Raw genomic sequence first — 16,588 nt, 5'->3', positions numbered from 1 at the left:
TTCTTTACCGCCTGAGCCACCAGGGAACCCCAAGTTTGGTTAAGTGCGGTTGAGTCTGTCTTAAGAGCACATCTGGGGCGGGGTCTAGAGCTGAGCTGGAAGTCGGGCAGGGGGCGGGCAGCGCCTCCCTCCTCTCGGTTCTCCGGAACTGGAAAGAGAGGGAGTTTTACCCCGACATCTGTTGCTCGACAAAGAACTTCCCGGTCTTAGGGGCCCTCCAGTCTCCGGCCCAGTCCGCCTGGGCCCGCCCCTCGCGACGGGATCGCGGGGAGGGGCCCAGGCGAAACCCGAGCCCCGCGCCCACCACCCGGGCGGGCGACGTGGCTCCCCGGCCCCGGCCTCCCCCCGCAGCCCGGCGGCCAATGGGCGCGTGAGCGGGACAGTCCGGCGCTCCCCTGCCCGCCGCCCGGGGCGCGCCCCTCCGCTCTGGCACGGGGCGGGCGCTGGCCGAGGGGCCGGCCCGTCCCCTCCCTCCCGGCGCCGGCCCTGGCCCCAGCCCCGCCGCCGCCGCGCGCGCTCTGAGCCCCCATTTCCGAGCCGCCGCTCGTCGCTCGCTCGGAGCCTTCCCGCGGGCCGCGCTCTCCTCCGGACGATGGCGCGCGGCGGCCGCGGTCGCCACCTGGGGCTGGCCCTGGGGCTGCTGCTGGCGCTGCTGCTGGCGCCTCCGGCGCTGCGGGCCAAGCCCACCGTGCGCAAGGAGCGCGTGGTGCGGCCCGACTCGGACCTGGGCGAGCGGCCGGCCGAGGACAACCAGAGCTTCCAGTACGACCACGAGGCCTTCCTGGGCAAGGAGGACTCCAAGACCTTCGACCAGCTCACCTCGGAGGAGAGCAAGGAGAGGCTGGGGTGAGGCCGCGCTCGGGGGCGCCGCAGGTGCCGGCGGGGCCCCTCGGGCCGGAGCCGCGCTGGCCACCGGCCGCAAAGCGAAAGCGAAATCGGGCGCCGGGACCCGAGGGCGTGGGCCGGGCGGGCCGGGCGGCGGGGCTGAAGCAAAGTTTGTCCGCGGGCGCCGGGACCCTGCATGGAGATCCCCGCCCGGGGCCGGGGTGGTTTCCCGCGGGGAGGCGAGAACGTGGCAGCGGTCTCCGGAGCCAGGACGGCCAGGGCCCGCCCCCTCCCCCGGGTTGCATCAGAAGGGAGGGGAGGGAGCGTACAAAAGAAGAATTTGTCCACGGTGGCCTTTTAGTGATAGGCGTTCTTCCCCCACCCTCCTGGTTTCTCGCTTCTCCCATTCCAAGAGAGGAGGCAGGAGACACTGCTAAGGTCTCAAGGATGATCGTTAATGGATAAGAGGAAGGGGCAGGCGGAGGCTTGATTCCTGGCCCGTGTCCCAGGGCTGGGACTGAGGTGTTCTTGTCTTCTGCTCAGTCCCCATATCTGAAGTAGGGAGTATAAGAATCCTGCTGTTAAGAAGGGAGGGGCATTAGGAGATGGGGATGGAAGGGTGGGAATGGAGACTGGGCCCTTCTTTTCTGTCTCCAGCATCTTCTGTTGCAGCAGAGGCACCCAGCCCGTTGGCAGCCGAGGCCAAAAGGCTGGAGGGTGGTGTGGTGGCAGATTGTGAATTTCACCCTTGAAGGCAGCTGAGTCAGGAACCAAACCTGGGAAACAAAACGTGGGTACAATCTCAGTGCACCCTCTCCACAGGCCCTGGAGAGACACTTGAGCGCTGTCAGAGGTTCTCCGGAAACCCTTCCACAGAGGAGTCTACAGCCAGCCTGAGCCCTGATGGAGACCTGGCTGGGGAGGGTCCCGAGAGCCCTGCCTACTGGGCACCAGGCCTCCAGGAATCTGCTTCCCAGGGGTGGAGGGTCTTTCTGCCCTGCTACATAGAAAAAGAACACAGCCATCCCTGTGCTGATGGGGGCCACCAAAGGCCAGTGTGATTGGACAGACTGTGAGGCTAAATTACACCTATTGTGTAGGTGCACCATCTGCCTGCGCTGATAGAAAGGATCTTTGAACTTCAAAGTCACCTCTTAACAATCACCTTTTATTCTGCAGAGAAGTACTTTCTCTTCTAGTTTGAGCCTTAACAATGGGGACCATTGATGAGTTCAGTCCATTGTATTGCTTTGAGGCACTTGGAGGCTGATTTATTCAGGGGCCCTGGGTGGCAGCCATTTGTCACCAGTGAGGAGGAGGAGAAGTTTGAGGAATTGGAGTAGGGAACTCTAGTTTTCCGTCCTAAAACTTCCAGTTTAATGCCTTCATCAGGACAAGTAAGCCTAGCGGTGATGCATTTGACCCTTGTATGAAGACCTTAGCTGCATTCATTTACTAATGAAAAAACATTTGAATGACTACTGTGTGCTCAGCAGGGTGTTAGATACGTGACAACTACAAAGATAAAACCTTATGCTCTAGGCCATATAATCATATGCAGGGGAGAGAGATTGGAGCAGATGCTATGCATAATTGCTGTGATGGTGGCATGAAAGAGCCACAGTGACCACATCTAGGAGGAGCCCCCTAAAACTTCAGGTGGGAGACAGGGGCTTGGGGGGTTGGGGTGTCATCTGACCAGGGCTTGTGGCATGACTCAGAGGCCACCAGGCTTACAAACAGGGGAAGGCATTCCTGAAGAGAGAACAGCCTGCTTATAGACAGTTTTAAAATCTGTTCCTTTGGATTCCGGGTGTTGGGACAGTAAAGAGACAGGGCAGGAGAAGTGGGAGGTGGGAGCGGTGAGGAGGCCAAGGGCAGGACTGAGGGACCTTTGTGAGGTGGAGATTAGACATTATTCTGTACATGGTAGAAATGTTATTATCCCAAAACGTATTAGAAAAGTTGGACTGGCAGTAGGGCAGAGAATGTAACCAAGGCACAGATGGGGAGACCCGGGCATGGGGTGGCCGTGAGTGCCTGAATCAGGCACGGTGGGAGAGGGTGAACCCAGAGCCACGTTGGAGGTGGAACTGGCAGTGCTTGCTCTTGGCTCAGCATGGCAGGGGCGGGGAGAGGAGGGAGCCATCTAGAGTGGCATCTGGTCTCTGGCCTGAGCCACTGCATCAATAGTGGACACACTGCTCACCTACAAAGTAAATCTGGGCTAGAGGTGGGGTGGGGGGCGGGTTGGAAGGCTGGAAATGAAGGGTGGGCGCGGTATGGGATGGGCCAAGTGTGAGAAGCCATCTTTCTGTCCACAGCTCCAAGTCTGGGCTGCAGAGGGGGGAGCGTGGCTGGATCCAGGCAGCTTCGTCACCACCATCTGCGCATAGATTCTGAAAACGTGGCAGATCTAAGGCCCCCAAAGACACAAAAAAGTAGGGACTCATAGGCTTCGGGCAGTTGCAAATGTGATACACAGTCTTTTTTTCTCAGTCTTAGAAAAAAATATAAATTACTTGCCAACACTTAGCATCGGAGTGACTTCACATACAAACCCCGATTTTTGGTTTCTGTTGACACCCATGGCCTGTTATTCCATATGGAGGTCATTGTCTGGAGCAGAGCTGGGCAGCCTTGTTTGGCAGCTGGTGGGCGATCCCCTGATGCTTCACTGGCTTGTTTTTTTTACATTTTTATCTTATTTATTTGGTTGCACTGGGTCTTAGTGTGGCCTGCGGGATCTTTGTTCCCTGATCAGGGATCAAACTGAGGGTCCCTACTTTGGAAACTCATCAGAGTCTTAGTCACTGGCCCACCTGGGATGTTTTGCTTACTTCTGTTACCTGTTTGTTGAGTTCTCCACCCACCTGTGTTCAGGATTATCGTCCTTAGTGAGGAAAGGTGCACACTGTCTCCTCTAACCCTCCCAGCATGCCTTGTAAAGTAGGTGTCCAGTTTACAGATGGAGAAACAGAGACTCAGAGAGTCAAGTCATATACCCAAGATCACTCAGGACTAGGATCCTGGTGTTCTGATTGCAGCATTTGGTTTATCTACATCATAGCTACCTTCCTATAGCTCATGTTTGAGATTTTTAAAGAGAGAAGATGATTTATGCTTCCAGCAAATATTTATTGAGCTCCTACTATGTGTCAGGCTGAGCTATGTCCTGGATGTTTCTTTGGCATACGTTGGATGCTATCGTTTCCAAAAAGCAGGTTGTATACTGTCTGACGTCATTTGGTCTTTGCTGGTTTGAGATTCTGCTTCTCAGTTGGCTTTGGATAACTGATGGGCATGTCACCACTGCCAGGACTGGAGCAATGCCTGGCACATAGTAGGTAGGCTAAACACTTCCCAGTATTCAAAGAATTCTGCTGTGTTTGGCTGTCATTTCCTGGAAGCAAAATACTTGAGGTTTAGTCTTTTAGTCTTGAGGCCTGTCAAAGTTGCAAGGAAAGGACAAGTTCCTGAGAAGGCTACCCAGGTTCAGGTAGGGGATGGAGACTTAAGTACTAATGAACTCATCTCCATTTCCGATCAAAGAGTAACTGCCAATTTGAACTTGTGTTCGCAGTAAGAAAGTTGGAGTTGATAAAATTCCAGCCCAAAGCAAAGAAAACAAACCCTTTTTAGCCTATATGACCTCTTTTCAGGTAAATGAACTACTATGGTAAAACTTCCTTAAACACTGGAAGTAGCTTTCAGGAGTTTTTGAAGTTCCTCTCAGGGCTGGCATCCCCAGCGTGGGCCCTCTGGCCTAAGAGATGGACACTGTTGAGGTTCCCAGCTTGACATTTGCTCTGCACAGGGGTATGTGGCGCCCTAGGGAAGTCCAGTGGGGAACTGATGGAACCCGGGCCAGCTATGGAGCAGGGGATGCCAGTGGACATAGTGGCCTTCACCCTAAGAGCAGGAGGTTGAGGTTCATGCAGCTGCTAAGGTTTCTTGATGAGGTTCCACGATGTCAAGGCTCTTTCATTTCATCCCTGACATTTTTTGCTTTGTCCGCGATCTGGTCTCCTCCTGCTTTAAGTTTCAAGTCTTTGAATCCAAAGTGGCGAGATAAAGGAAAATAAAAATCTCACTTATTTTTTGTTGGGTTAGCTAGAAAGCTAGACTCTTCCATCTTTTGAATTGGGTTTAGAGCCAGAGGACATGGACTCTGACTCCAGTGGTACCAATTACTCCCTCATTACTTTAAAATGAGAGAGTTAAACTACATCAGGGGAAACTGCTAGGTTTCATCCTACAAATCAGCTCACTCAGTTGGTAGTGTCTGTCTGCAGAACACTGTGTTGAGAAGGATTCTGAGGTCACATCACGGTTTATGAGGACAGAATGGCCTGATCCACAAGTGTCTGGTGTTGACACTGGGTGGGTGGAGAGAGGCATATCATCCTTGGAAAACTTAAACTTTAAGGTCCTTTCAAGCATCACCGGGTCATTGATTTTATTTTAGCACTTAAGCATTTTAGATTCTGCAGGTCTTTGATCTCTTTCTGGATCAGGATCACACAGGCCTTGGTAATAGCCTCGTGGGTTTTTTTTTTTTTTTAACTACAGGAAAATTGTTGATCGAATCGACAGTGATGGAGACGGCTTTGTCACCACCGAGGAGCTGAAAACCTGGATCAAACGCGTGCAGAAAAGGTACATCTACGATAATGTCGCCAAAGTCTGGAAGGATTATGATCGGGACAAAGACGATAAAATTTCCTGGGAAGAATACAAGCAAGCCACCTATGGTTACTACCTAGGTAAGTGGTGCTGCAGGAGCGATTACACAGCTGGGGCCCGAGTAACAAGCTTCTTGTGGGAAATTACTATCTCATCATATCTACCCACTTCGCGGAGAAGTCACAGTCTTCTAAGTAGAACCTGCTTAAGTAGAACAGTGTAACATCCTGTTTTGCCTACTAACAACACACCGGGTTACTTACTCTGAGTGAACTTGTAGGTAGAAGGGGGTGAGGGTCTACTAAAAAATAAGTTGATCTCCAACCTGAGCTTATGATCTCAGAGGCATATCCAGGGAACAAAGCAGAGAAGAAGCATGTGTGCTGAATTTCAGATAGCAAGGACTGGGTAAACTAGAACAGTCTCGGAAGGCTTCCTGGTGGAGGGTGGTTTGGGAAATGGGCCTTAAAGAATGGATTTGTATCTGGAGAGATGGAGACGAGTGGGGAAGCTGGGTCAGCTGGAGGGACAAAGGTGCAACGATGCCTTCAGCAGCGGGCAAGATTTGGACATAAGACATGCTTGTTTGGGAGGAATGATGGAGGGGTGTGTGCCCAGCATGGGGTGCAGACCTGCTAGATGGCTGCCTAGTAGAGGCCATATGTAACAGGACAGACCTGAGGAGAACCAAAGACACACACTCCCAGCTAGATTAAGAGAGATTTGCGGGAACTTAGAACAGATGTCCCAGGTATGAGGGAGCCTTTGTATGTTCTGTGTCAAAGAATATGATGAAAGTAGGGTACTACAAAGTGAAGTAGGATATTAATATGGTCTCAAGCCTATGTTTTCCACCACTTGCTATAATGCCCCTAACAAGCCTTTAGGGCCTGGACTGGAGGGTGGCCTGGAAGGACAGACACTGGAGGCATTCTGAAATAAAATGTTTCAGGAACTCGACACATCAGGACCTTCTGTCCTTCATATTAAATACCTCTGGGCGTGATCTGGAGGGCGTGATCTTGAGTTTCCTTGCCAGCGTTCGTGTTTCTATGCACATCCTGCAGGAAACCCCACAGAGTTTCAGGATACCTCAGATCATCACACCTTTAAAAAGATGCTGCCACGGGACGAGAGAAGGTTCAAGGCTGCAGACCTCGACAGTGACCAGACAGCCACCCGGGAGGAGTTCACCGCCTTTCTGCATCCTGAGGAGTTTGAGCATATGAAGGAAATTGTGGTTTTGGTAAGATATCCAAAGAGCCTGAACTGGGAAGCAGCACCAAAACCTTATCCTTTCTTGCAAAGTGAGAATGTTCTTCAGCCCAAGGGGAACTGGACAAGGACTCTGCGGTGGAATACACTGGAAGGCCTGTGTATTCAGGAGATGGGTCAGGGGAGGGTAGCTGCTGTAACAAGCAGCCCCCAATCCCAGCTATTCAACGCAATAACCGAAAGTTAGTTCTTGCTTATACTGAGTCCAGGACAGATGTTCCCCATCAGTGGATCTTCTGGGCGGTTCTCAAGTGCTGGCAGGGCCCTAGGCCATTTCCATCTTGTCCCCCACCATCCTGTGACTTTGAGGTCATCTCGGCCGATCCCCTGTATTCATCTGATAGACAGAAGAAGAGAAGGACTAAGGAGAAGGCACAGTATGCCTTTACTGTTCTGGCCAGGAAATGACACCTCCTTTCCTTTTACATTCCATGGGCTCCTACACTGACAGTTTAGATGTGTGCCCAGGAAGAGCAGATGAGTTTGGAGAGCAACTAACTAGCCTCTGTCCCATTTGCCAGCTTTAAGGGAACTAGAAAAAGACTCAGAAATGGAATGCACTGGAATCATATGAAAACTTGAATCATATGAGATCATATGGAAACTTAAAGTCAGACCATGCCTAGAAAGAGTGCTCCCCTGGGAGTGTATTTGATTTCCATAGTGTCTTGTCGGGTCCTGAGTGTCTTCATTCTCCATGACATTAAAGCAAATGCCGATCCCCTGTTTTCAGGGCAGGCATCCTGAGGCAGTTCCAGTTGTTTTACTGCTGGGAAACAACCAGCCCTGGACTGTTTCAGTTTTCCAGTCATGGATGGGTTCATCATGGATGCTGCATCCTTATGACCACAGTGACCCTGAGGACTAGGCAGTGGCTCTAAGAACCATTCCTTTAACACCCAACATCCACTTAGTGATGGCTAATTTGCCAGAAGACAGTGAAGATGGGGAAGTGGATTATGTGCTTCTGGATTGACTCAATTCTCAGGTTGGCTGTTTTCTTCAGGATGCCTTTGAGTTTCTGTGATAATGGACAGTAGACTCATTTAATTACTTATCCTAGCAAAACAAAAACCCTAGTTTAGAGGTCAAATGTACTAAATACACAACATAATACTGGGTGGCCAGAAAGTTCATTCAGGATTTTCTGTATGCTGTTACTTATTGGCCACCCAAATGTATTCAAGTCAGATATACTTTTATTTACCAATTTTTCACAGTTCCATAATTTTCTGACATCACCTCAGTGTTCATGGTCCAGTTAGCAATAGAATCTATCTTGGTGATCATTTTAGTCCAGTGGTTTTCAAAGCTGGATTCCTCACAGTACACAGAGACGATTAGGCAGGAGAGTGGAGGTGGTTAGCTTGGCAGGGCTTCATAATAAGAGAACGTCTGGGCTTATAGGTACATTTTCATTTATAGAGAGTGTTCTGCTTTTAAAATTGAAGGCTGGGGGAAGAGGGACAGAAGCCATTGCCTGTTTTTTACAGATCACAAACTGATGCCCAGGGAGGTGAGGAGATGAGCCAGAAGTCCTCCAGCCATAAAAGCCAGACAAAGGAGGACAGTAGTTAGGTTTACTGAGAGCACGGAGCTATCTTGTATCTCTTCCCCTTTTGCTTCCTAGGAAACGCTGGAGGACATCGACAAGAATGGGGATGGCTTTGTGGATCAGGATGAATATATTGGTGAGTGCTGGCCTGGAGTCTTGCTCCTCTGTCCCAACTGGGCACCAGTCCTCCACCCACATGTCTGGCTACTTCTCCTCAGACGTTTCTTAGCAGCAGCTGCAAGTCTGTTGGTGTCGGTCCTCTGACTTCCCAGTGAGAGGGACTTGTTACACCAGTCCTAGGGGTGCAGGGTCAATGCACTGCATTGCAGGCAATACAATGCCTCAGGGAGGCATTCCTGGTGGAGAAGAGCCCAGGTCAGCCATTGACCCCACGGCTTTGAAAGGTGCTGTTCATCACACTACGGAGTTTCTCCCTTTGCGAGAGGGGCCTGGAGATCCCAGAGATGGAAAGGCGGGCTGGATCAGACAGTCTCAGGGGACAGACTCTACAGCAGACTATTCGCCAGCGGGGCCTAGAAACGGAATAGACAGAGCTGTGGTCAGCAGAACTGTTTACAGGCGCAAGCTGTCTGCAGAAAGGGATTCCTTCTTAGAGAGGTAAATCCTTTCACAGAATGCACGGTTTCCCCAAATACAGCTGTTTTATGCCTCTGGATTTTGGTCTTTCATTGGGAGTACTGTTCACAGTTTTTTGTTCTTAAAGGGCTCCACTTGAGCAACATCCAGAAGTGCGTTTGCACGTACCCGAGCCCTGGTCGAAGGAGGCTCCAGTTAAGCCCCCAGGTCAGAAGCCACTGCTTCTGGTTAGAGCCCTTCCCAGCCGCCCAGGAGCCCTTCCAGCCTGAGGGACTGGAGGAGGCAGCACGGATATTTCCGTTTGATCCTCAGCTGCAGGATCATGGCCCCAGCTGCAGGCCTCCTTCTCAGGATAGCTCTTCTCTTCCCAAGTGTCAGTAAAGTATAAGCTGGGAAATCGTTTGAGGGGTGGGATGGATATAACTTTTGTGCAGATATTTAATAGAGGCAGTCAGTGACCTTGAATAAAAGCAGCGCCCACGTTGCCATCAGCCTCTGGTTCGTGCTTGTGTAACTCTGCTGCCCCAAACACGAGAACAAGGGCCTGCTGGAAAGAAGAGCAGAGTTTCTTCCAGTCATTCGGAATTCTATCTGGTCTGAAGCAGCAAACGCCGTTCTCCTGTGTCTGTGGTGACGGCAGCTCTCGCCTCAGTAACTGAAGCCATCTCGGTGGCGTTCCCTTTGTGGAACAGTCAGCGCTGACAGCCCCATCGTCAGCGTGCACAGGGCAGCCTGTCTCACGCCTGGTGCACACGCGTGTGAAGGCAGTTTTAGAGCCCCACACACCCAGTGGTGAGGGAATCAGACTTGAAGGGAAGACAGGGTGATTAAGACAGTGCAGCTCTTCTGATTTCAAGCGTGTGCTCTCCCTCACTCTTTTTCTGATCCTCATTGAAAAGGTGCATGGTGGGGGGCAAAACTCTTGAGTGACTTTGCCTAAAAGAAACATTTTTTGCACCGGACACTGGCAGAGAGGCTGGTGGAGGCATTCTTCTTGAAAACTGAATTCTGAGCGACTTGCTGTCAGAGACCAGGTGTCTTGTCTAGCAAGCTACTTCCTTTAGGGAGGAGCCTTCTCTCCAGGCAGGGACAAGCGGTGACATGTACAGTGGAAAGAACACTGGAATTAAGAGTCCTGGCTTCTCCACTTACTAACTCTGTGGCCTGTGGGAGTCATGTAATCACTCCGTATAAGCCTGTAAGCCTCGGTCGCCTCATCTGTAAAACAGGAAGGCACGCACCCATGTTTCCAGGATGGTGTGGGTCTACTTGTAGCTGAACCCAGCCGGGGTCTTGCCTTTCTTCTTCCTTCATTCACTATCTACTCTCTCTACGACCTGATGTTTCCAAGCTGTTTCCATCAAAGAGAAATTGCCCGTAAGATAGCTTTCTTTTCCTAGAAAATCTAATGGCTTAGCAAACAGTGGGTAAGCTTTGCCTTCGTTTTCCCTTTCCCTGCCATTTTGTAAAACAAGGTTATTGATCTGACTTATAAAATTGCTTTAAGGGTGAAGTAAAATATATGTGAAAGCCCTCTGGAAATGATATAAACAGCAACAGTAATAAACACAGTGGTTAAGACTATGGATTGGAAGCTGAGTGCTCGTGTTCCTGTATAGTCAACTACATTCTCATGTTAGCTGTGGGTCCTCCTTGGGTTAAGGCTGTGCCTCAGTGTTCTCATCTATAAAGTGGGAATAACAACACCTACTTTATGGGATTGTAATGAAAACTCAAATTTAAAAAGTATGCATTCTATACAGCATCTGGACCATAGAAAGTACTGGTATTGGTCATTATTATTAGTTTTCACTTGTATAGTTCCAGGCTGGGTTGTAGAGGACTTTCACAGAAATGTCCCATTTGACCTTGATAATAACCTTTTGAATAATAAATTACCATCTCCACTTTAGACAAGGCACTGGACTGAGTCAAAGGCCAGAATTCACCTTCTGGCTTCCAAGCACAGTTCTTTCTCTTCCACTCTGTACCCTTTAGAGTGGATAAATCATTGTATTCTTTACCCAAGAGGAGACTGCCCCCCCAGGTATCTGATTAGGTCTCATGACTGCTGGAGGTCAGGTTTTCTTAGATTTACCTTCCCACTGATCTTCATAACCAAGAACAGCCTTCCCTTCTAGCTGATATGTTTTCCCACGAGGAGAGTGGCCCTGAGCCAGATTGGGTGCTGTCAGAACGGGAGCAGTTTAATGAATTCCGGGATCTGAACAAGGACGGGAAGCTGGACAAAGATGAGATTCGTCACTGGATCCTCCCCGAAGACTACGACCACGCGCAGGCCGAGGCCAGGCACCTGGTGTACGAGTCAGACAAAAACAAGGTATTTCGCAGTCTTCTGGAAACTTTGCTTGAAGGGAGACAGTTTACATAAGATCAGTTCTGTTTGCTTCTTTGATGTTTGCCTTGGCCCGTGCAGCCGTGCCCTTATTGACCTCTCTCATTCCTGCCCTGCATCTGAGACCTGTGAACTTGGCCAACATCGTGATCACCCGCAGTGAGCTCATTAGGCCAGAGGTTCCTATTCCTAGAGAGTCCATTGTGGGTTGCACTGAGGTTCGCTGACATCTCCTAGGATCGCAGAGCCGGTCACTTTGTTGGCTGTAGGCAGGCATGGATTTAAGAGGTATGCCCTGCATCGCCCTAGGACCAGTTTTTCATCCATTCATTCCTTCAGCAGACTCTCATCAGACATCTGCAGCATGTGAGGCAGAAGGGATCCCATCACATGAAGGCCCAGGCATCCTCAGGCCAGCTCACCGTGCCGGCTCCAATGCCAATATCCACTGGTCAATATGCAAATATACAAGATGTAGAAAGAAGTCCTGCCTCTTCCCATTTTGATCACTGCTCCGAATTCTCGGGAGACAGTCAGGTTCTGCAGTCAGGCCATAAAAGGGAAGTGGAATTCTTCAGGGCCTGTTTTGGGAATGCCAGCACTGCATGTAGACATAACCAGACTCTGGCTTCTGAAATCCTTGAGGACTTTTCCGATATATTTTAGCTCAGTGTTTTTAGCAGGAGGCTGCTCCATTTAGGGTTTTGCAGATCAGTGATGGTAGATGAAAGAGGTACCCAGCAGTTTCTTAATTATGAATTGTAATATTTTAAATGTTGCAGATCAATGAAATAACATGAGTGTCAGGCTGAGCTATTTACTCAGGAGTTTCTGTGACAAAGCGCTTTCTTCTTTCCTCTCTAGGATGAAAAGCTCACTAAAGAGGAGATCTTAGACAACTGGAACATGTTTGTTGGAAGCCAAGCTACCAATTATGGGGAAGACCTCACCAAAAACCACGATGAGCTCTGATGCACGCTCACCATATCATGACAGACTGTCATAGGCTTTCTTTTATTGTCCTGGATGGTTGCTACAGTTGTCTTACTCACAGCAGTTATGTCCCCACAGAAAGCAAATTTATCACCTCAGATTGGGGTTAAAATTGTTTTTTACTCGATATTTGCTGGAAATTACTCACCACTATTCTTTGAGTAACATTTCTCTTCAAACACATTAAAATCTTGGTAAATTGCAATGCTCTATGGGGATACATTACTAAAACATGACTTTTTAGCTTTTTCCATGAAATTTGAACTAAAGAAGAATGAAATTTGAAAAGCCCTGTTATTCAGAAGTTGGGTAGGTGGGGAAAGGGCAGTATATGGAGTGACTGCTATGCATTTTAACTGCAGATTTTTTGCATTTCCACTGTTAATAGTTGGTAAGGGAAAATTCTGATTAAGCTTCAGTGGTATCTCTTCCTACACAGGCTTCTTTCAGAGCAAGGCTGATTATTTCAAATTCTTCCTTCTTGACTGTACTCTGAGCTGTTACTGTAAATGGCATATAAACCTCTGTGCATTTTTCTGTATGAACCTGCTAATGTGCACAACAGATCCACCCATCTTTGTTTTTTGTCTTCGTTTTTTTTACAATAAGAAGCAATTAAGAAAGATAATGTGAAAAAGAAAGGAATTTTAAAGGTAGGAAGAAAAGATGAATGTCAGGCATTTGAAGAACTATAGGAAAATGGTAAACACTTTATTATACTTGAGAAATTCTTCTTGACATGTAAATGAAGTAGATCTGATCTTTGAAAAAGTGACTAGAAATCCAATCCATTTCCTTGCTGATCTCTGACAGGAATAGAGAGTGGGGTCCTGGGGAAGCCTGCCTAGTGGAGCTCTGGAACCCATCTCTTCCAGTCCAGTGAATCCACAGCCTTCCAACCTACCCTGGGACCACTTACACCACGGAGTTGACAAAGTAGTCTTCCAAGCCACTGGCTAAACTGGAAGAAAGAACTTTCACAGGTTGAAATTCCACCTTATAAGTAGAAAGTGAATGAATAAAGGATCCCACTGAGGATTTTCTACTGTGTCCTGTGGTGTTTGACTTCACACGTACCATATGTGACATTATTCTCTACTGATAGGGAATTTAACAGAGGGATGAGATGACGTGAGTAAGGTTAAAGAAGTTCTACATGTTAAAAATCCAGCTACTAGAATGTTTACGACATACTCATATTTACTTATTTAATATATACTTCTCTATGATAATTAGAGAAACTGCAGGTCATCTTAACTGTAAGACCTTTCAGAGACAAGTTTCAGCTGGAAGGAAATCTAGGCTTCTTATGAAGGCCTGTTGTTCAGTTGCCACGTTGTACCTGAAGACTCTTTACCACGCCATGAACTGCAGCATGCCAGGCTCCCCTGTCCTTCACTATCTCCTAGAGTTTGCCCAAGTTCATGTCCATTGTCCTGGGGATGCCATCCAACCTTCTCATCCTCTGTTGTCCCCTTCTGCCTTCCTAGCATACGCGTCTTTTCCAGTGAGTCGCCTCTTTGCATCAGGTGGCCAGAGTATTGGCGCTTCAGCTTCAGCCTCAGTCCTTCCAGTGAATATTCAGGGTTGGTTTCCTTTAGGATTGACTGGTTTGATCTCCTTGGTGTCCAAGGGACTCCCAAGGCCTACCAGGCCTGATAGCATCTGGTCCTTTCCCACCTCATCAGCATCACTCGGTTTCACCTCCCATCGCAGCCTCACTGACTTTCTGGTCTTCAAACACACCAAATTCATTTCCAAATTGGGCCCTTTGCATGTGCTGTCCTTTCTCATTGGGAAGCCCCAGTGCACACATCCCGGGGTAACAAACATGATTGCTCAAAGGGAACCTTCCCGACTCCATTATTTGTAGTAGTCCCTCAGGCTTCCCTGGTGGCTCAGTGGTAAAGAATCTGCCTGCCAATGCAGGAGCTGCAGTTTCAATCCCTGAGTCAGAAAGATCCCCTGGAGGACGGTATGGCAACCCACTCCAGTATTCTTGCCTGGAGAATCCATGGACAGAGGAACCAGGACCCCTTGGCTACAGTCCATGGGGTCGCAATAGAGTGGGATACAACTTAGCAACTGAACAATGACAATATTTGAGTCCTCATTTCCCTGTTTTATTTTCTGCTTGCTATGCTATGTACATATTGCCATTTATATTTGTTTGCTAGGACTGATATATAAATGACCATAGAAGAGTATGGCTTTCAACAACAGAAACTGAACAGTGCAGGCTGGAGTCTGAAATCAAGTCGTTGGCAGGACTTGTTCAATTGCTAAGCACTTATTCTTTGCAACCCATGGACTGCAGTACACCAGGCTTCCCTGTCCTTCACTGTCACCCGGAGTTTACTCAAACTCAAGTCTGTTGAGTCAGTAATGTCATCAAACCATCTCATCCTCAGCAGGACAGTGCTCCTGAATGCTTTAGGGGAGAATCCTACAATCCTTGCTTCTTCCTGCTTCTGGTAGTTCAGGTGTGCCTGCTATGGCTGCTTCACTCCACTCTGCATCCGTCTTACTGCCTTTTTTCCCTCTCTCTGAGTGAGTCTCTCTGTTGTGTGTCTCTTACAAGGACACTTGGAATTGGCTTTAGGGCCCACCTAGATAATCCAGGGTGATCTGATTTCTAGATCCTTAATTATATCTGCAAAAGGCCATTTTTCCAAGTAAGCTCATATTCACAGGTTCCAGGAGTTAGGAGGGAGACATATCTTTTGCAGGGGTACCTATCAACCTACTGCCTGACATCTTGTTTGTAAATTGTCCATCTTCCTTGAGCTAGAACACAAGCTCCATGACAACACCCTGATTTGTTTAACTAACTGCTGGTTCCCAGGACCTAGAACAGTAGAGCAGTAAAGCCTAGCCTACAATAAATACTCTGTAATTATTTGCTGAATGAATGAGAGATTGTTAGCTTTAATGAAAGAGAATACTCCTGGGGTGGAGGGGGAGCAGAATTCTATAAAAAAAATTTTTTTAAATAGCTAACATTTGCTGAATGAAAAGTAATTTGCCAAGATTCCAGAGTGATCAAATGGCAGGACCAGAATGCAAATCCAAGTGTTCCTTGCTCCAAAATCTCTGTTGTTTAATACTAAATTTTACTGCTCCAAATCTCTGAATTTGACATATGTTCTCTTTATTTCTTTGCTCACTCACAGTATATGATTATGTGGTCAGGAAATGAGAATAACTCACTTACCTAGAAATAGGCTGACACTTTTTTTTAAGCAATGAGAACCTGTCTTTAAAAAAATGAGAATATAGTGTAACCTAATTATAAGCATAACACTTTTAAAAGGTGCTAATATTATTTTTCCCCCGAAAGGGAATACTGGCTGGTTTATTAAGTTATACATAGTCAGATGTTAAATATATTTTGAACACTAAGTTTTTCCCTTTCAAGTCAGTGCACATAAGACGAGAACCCTCAAAGAGACGAGTGCTTCTGGGGCTGAATTTAACACTATTTAAGGAAAGAAAACCTTAGCTAGGGGACATAGCTGTTAACATGGTGATTTGTAAAGCCTTAGATTTCTAATAGGGTCTGACTGTTTCAAGGAAAACATATTTTGTTTCTAGGTAACATTTCAAGTCTGATTATGAACAAATGCTACAAAATTGATCTGTAATGGGAAATACTGTTATGTCACAAAGCATTATCTATATGCTTAATGTGACTGAAAGCATTAATTGCTAGGAGCCAAAATCTGTCCAAGCAAAACATGAACATGTATTTTGTATCTCTTGTCTCTTACTGTAGATTTTCGAATGAATTCGAGTGTAACAAAGATGTAGTTAGAAAATCTGCACACCTGAAGGCTTTCTTCACCCGCTTGGATTACTGTACTTGTTCCTTGTTAGCAAATGTAGGAGCCGTAACTGCTCAGAAGTGCCCAGCAAACAATAGATACATGGCCACGTTTTAGTAGCTCAGCAAAAACATCTTGCAGAGTAGTGAATGGCTGATTGCATTTTAAAGTCTTTCTAGATTTATTTTGCCACCTTTATAGTAAAAGTCAGCTTCCTCCAACTACATGCAACTAAGATTTGGCTCTCTGTATTTTTTTTTTTTTTTAATTCTTTCTGTATTCTGAAAGCAAGGTCATAGTGCTAGGATTTCCCACCAAAAAACCAATTAGTACCATAACATCTAACACTTTGGCTCATGTTGAAGCATTAAAATTTTGAGTAGTGGAAAGATTGTGTCATCAGCACTCAAACTCATGAGATTTACAATGAACTTGGAGCAATTTCCAAGTATCCATCTGTACTCTCAAATATAGTCA

General features: G+C 47.6%; 1 protein-coding gene across 1 annotated transcript; it reads left to right on the top strand.

The window, feature by feature from the left end:
- Nucleotides 1-273: 273 nt before the first annotated feature.
- RCN1 (reticulocalbin 1) lies at nucleotides 274-13,329 on the top strand. Its single transcript, XM_065944772.1, has 6 exons — nucleotides 274-846; nucleotides 5,398-5,591; nucleotides 6,579-6,757; nucleotides 8,417-8,477; nucleotides 11,080-11,279; nucleotides 12,159-13,329. Exons 1-6 carry the CDS (start codon nucleotides 593-595, stop codon nucleotides 12,264-12,266), a joined length of 996 nt encoding a protein of 331 aa, XP_065800844.1. The 5' UTR covers nucleotides 274-592; the 3' UTR covers nucleotides 12,267-13,329.
- Nucleotides 13,330-16,588: the final 3,259 nt, after the last annotated feature.

The sequence above is a fragment of the Muntiacus reevesi genome, chromosome 9, assembly GCF_963930625.1.
Source record: "Muntiacus reevesi chromosome 9, mMunRee1.1, whole genome shotgun sequence".
Lineage (NCBI taxonomy): Eukaryota > Metazoa > Chordata > Mammalia > Artiodactyla > Cervidae > Muntiacus > Muntiacus reevesi.
This window is presented reverse-complemented; position numbering and strand designations above follow the sequence as displayed.

Coding starts and splice junctions, on each gene's coding strand:
- RCN1 (XM_065944772.1), top strand. CDS start 593: ATGGCGCGCGGCGGCCGCGGTCGCCACCTGGGGCTGGCCCTGGGGCTG. Junction 847..5,397: donor GAGAGCAAGGAGAGGCTGGG/GTGAGGCCGCGC, acceptor TTTTAACTACAG/GAAAATTGTTGATCGAATCG. Junction 11,280..12,158: donor ACGAGTCAGACAAAAACAAG/GTATTTCGCAGT, acceptor TTTCCTCTCTAG/GATGAAAAGCTCACTAAAGA.